This window comes from Coptis chinensis, chromosome 9 (assembly GCF_015680905.1).
Source record: "Coptis chinensis isolate HL-2020 chromosome 9, ASM1568090v1, whole genome shotgun sequence".
NCBI lineage: Eukaryota > Viridiplantae > Streptophyta > Magnoliopsida > Ranunculales > Ranunculaceae > Coptis > Coptis chinensis.
The window spans coordinates 80,549,279-80,552,573 of NC_141464.1; the positions used below are offsets into that span (position 1 = coordinate 80,549,279).

The 3,295-nt window shown below is 36.3% G+C and overlaps 1 protein-coding gene across 1 annotated transcript; it reads right to left on the reverse strand.

Moving 5' to 3' along the window:
* Positions 1–1,908: 1,908 nt before the first annotated feature.
* LOC147478550 (F-box/LRR-repeat protein At3g59200-like) lies at positions 1,909–2,445 on the reverse strand. The gene has a single exon (XM_086586262.1). The coding sequence runs from the start codon at positions 2,443–2,445 to the stop codon at positions 1,909–1,911; it is 537 nt and encodes a 178-aa protein (XP_086442388.1).
* Positions 2,446–3,295: the final 850 nt, after the last annotated feature.

A 3,295-nucleotide genomic window follows, 5' to 3' on the forward strand; every position in this document is an offset into this window, starting at 1 on the left:
AAAAAGAGCTAGAAAAGAAGAACTTTACTATTGTTGTACTTGCCAAGAACAAACATCCAATATAATACTAGATATGTAGCAGGAAGAACAACCTAACAAAAACAAAGGTTACACTGCCAGGGCCGGCTCTGGGGCAAGGCCAACTAGGCAGCCGCCTAGGGCCCCCACAATTATGTCCAGAAAAAGGCCCCCGAAAAGACAATAAAGACTATTTATATGTCTAAACTCTAAACCGTCATACTAGTCCAAACCAATAACTTACATAGTCCAAGCCCAATAATTAAATCCTCCTCTATTTTTTAGATTCTAAACCTATACACATGGTCCAAGCCCAATAATCAAATACATATTCATTAGATTCTTAAAAACTAGTGTGAACCCTGCTCCTCAAAGTACAGTGGAATGCTCAAACCTACTAAACCAAACGCAACAGCTTATGGCAATACAAAAAAAAACAAAAATGGCTTTGTTTGAATAGGCCCCATTTTTTGGGCTTGCCTTGGGCCCCCAGGAACTCAGAGCCGGCCCTGTACACTGCCTCCTATAGACGATAAGAGGTCAGAGATAATCATAATTTAGACCTGAAAAAAGTAGTGTAAAGTGTAAACAGGTCAGATGTGTACTATATATGCTTGGGACCAACATATTCATACTACTGGAAACAAAGCAGTTTCCACCACTTTTTTCATCATATTGTTAAGGAACTCCCGGTCCAGGATGATTGGGTCACTTCGAAAGAATGAAGTCCAGAGATAAGTCTAAAGGGGTGTTTGGATCCTATTTATTTATTGCCAAAAAATGTTTATTAGTGAAAAAATATTTTTTGAAAAAATAAATGTGTTTGGTTTCTATTTAAAAATAAAATAGTTTTTCATCTAAAAAACACTTTTGGGTTTCAAACACTTGTTTTATGATAATTAGGTAAAACTTGTTTTTCAAATTAAAAAACTATTTTTCTTTGAAGGAAACACTTTAGGTGCTCAAGTCAAATGAACTCTATGGATGTTTTAGACGTTAGTGATTTATGTCACGATATGCCAAAATATATCGATAAACATAGTGTGAAATCTGATTTGATAAAAACTCCCATAGTGTGAAATCTGATTTGATAAAATAGTTTTTAAGAAAAATCACAACCAAATATGTTTATGGAAAAATTGTTTTTAAAATAAATATTTTTTCATAAAAATATTTTTTAAGAAAAAATAATTTTTTGAAAAAAATGAGAACCAAACACCCACTAAGCCTAAAACATATAACTGTAGATATAACTTTTTCATCAGTTTCCACTTTTTCCTATTTTCGATGACGAACCATTTCTTCTGACATGTTTTTGGCTTTTTCAATGGCTAAGTAGAAAGATTTTTATTTCACTTACTTTAGATATTTGTATGCCAAATATTTTTGATTGCATGCCTTATCAAGACTGGTTTTGCCGTTTTGAGGATCAGAATAACTCAAGAGGAACTAAACACATTAGCAAACTGTATCTTGAGAAAAAAATGACAACCAAACCTACTCTAAAAAAACATCTGGTTCACCCATTTGATCAAAGGACATCGTTCAGAAAAAACAAACTTAGTAGAGGTCACCTTCCTTGTGTGTGTGAATCACAGTCAGAGGTGGGGTATGAGACGCATGTCAGCAAATGCCCTTTTTCCATCTGATTATCATCAAGAAAAGATCCATCGGATTGATCAACGACACCTTTAACCATCTTCCCAACACAGGTAGAGCCTGCCCTGCAAGAGTAAGGGAGCTCTAATCCCGCATTTTCAGCTGAGTCTAGCATATAATAGTCATCCGGAGACCGTTAGATCATGCTCAAATAGATGTGGACCGTCTTTTATTATAATTTTGTCTTGTAGCGGAAAAAAAAACCCTATCTTATTAGATAGATGTGCAAACTCATTTCTTGAGCCACTCAATGCCCCCGGCGGAAGTCAAGCTAATGCATGTGAATAGGTCACCAGAAAGTTCTGCACCATATTTCGTTGAGACACCATGTATACGAAGCTTCTGAACATTATGGTTTACAGCGTACGAGATCCATGCATTGACATCAGGAACAAATACAGGATATATATAATCGTTATTATTGACTTCAAAATTTATAATAGCTGATCCATCATGATGAGAAAGTATCCGATTAACAAAATCCGCATATTCTCCAGAATTTTTCTTTTGCATGAATGAAAATTGATCAAAATTTAGATCAAAATCTCCATAGTTCTTTTGCATGAAAGAATGTTGATCAAAAGTTAGATTGGAAAGTGAAAAGCATACATATCTCCATTGTCTAGAAAGGATGCTGGTTCTGAACGCATCTTCCATTGGAAGGAAGTCTAGAATGTGGCTTCGAATTGGTTCAGGCAAATTGCTGATCCTGTCCATCTCCATTCTTATGCACTTATGGTGATCAAAGCCTGTACTTTCCATCTCCATTCTTATGCACTTATGGTGATCAAAGCCTGTACTTCAATATCGTCCAATAATACTCAATGATAGATTCAAAGGGCCGAGATAGATTATGGTAGGGATAGAAGTTTTTACTTTATATTATTACAAGCTTCTTAAATAAAATAGAGAAGGGTTAAGTTAGGGTCTTAGACTCTTAGGGAACTGCATTATATAGATTAACCCGAATTCTAATAGTAATGAAACTCTTATGAGATAAGGTTGCAGTCGAGAAACGTGGTCTGACGTTGTGGTGTTACAAGGACAAGATATATAGTCCCTGGTCAAGATTTTGTAAGTGTTGATTATGAAATATCAAATTATCCAATTTCTGGGTAACTTCTAACTGGAAGACAGTGACAGCAATATTGTCCTGGAACCCCGATTGCTTTCACAGCCATATAAAACTATACTGCATTGCAGCATTGGATTACTCTTATTGTTTCAGAATTTGAGCAAGAGTCGATACAGTTACTTCCAGCCGAAAGGCTTCAGTCACAGGACATCCAGATACCCAACAAAAATTCGATACCAATACCCACAACCAAATACCCTATACCCAACAAAAATTCAATACCGATACCAGAGAGTGACAAGGACAAACCGATATCGATACAACAATCCAATCCAAAAGAGAAGAAACAGTAGAAGCCGATATACAGTTTCCGATACAGATATATGGGCATCGGTCTCAGAAGTATGGCATCGACTTCAGAAGTGGGCGTCGGTGTTTCAGAGGAGTTCAGAAGTGGGCATCGGTGTCAGAAGCAAACCCAAAACATTTCATGCATGCTGTTTGCCTAAAATCTCTAGTGGCGCTTCTCAACTCTCTGGAAAC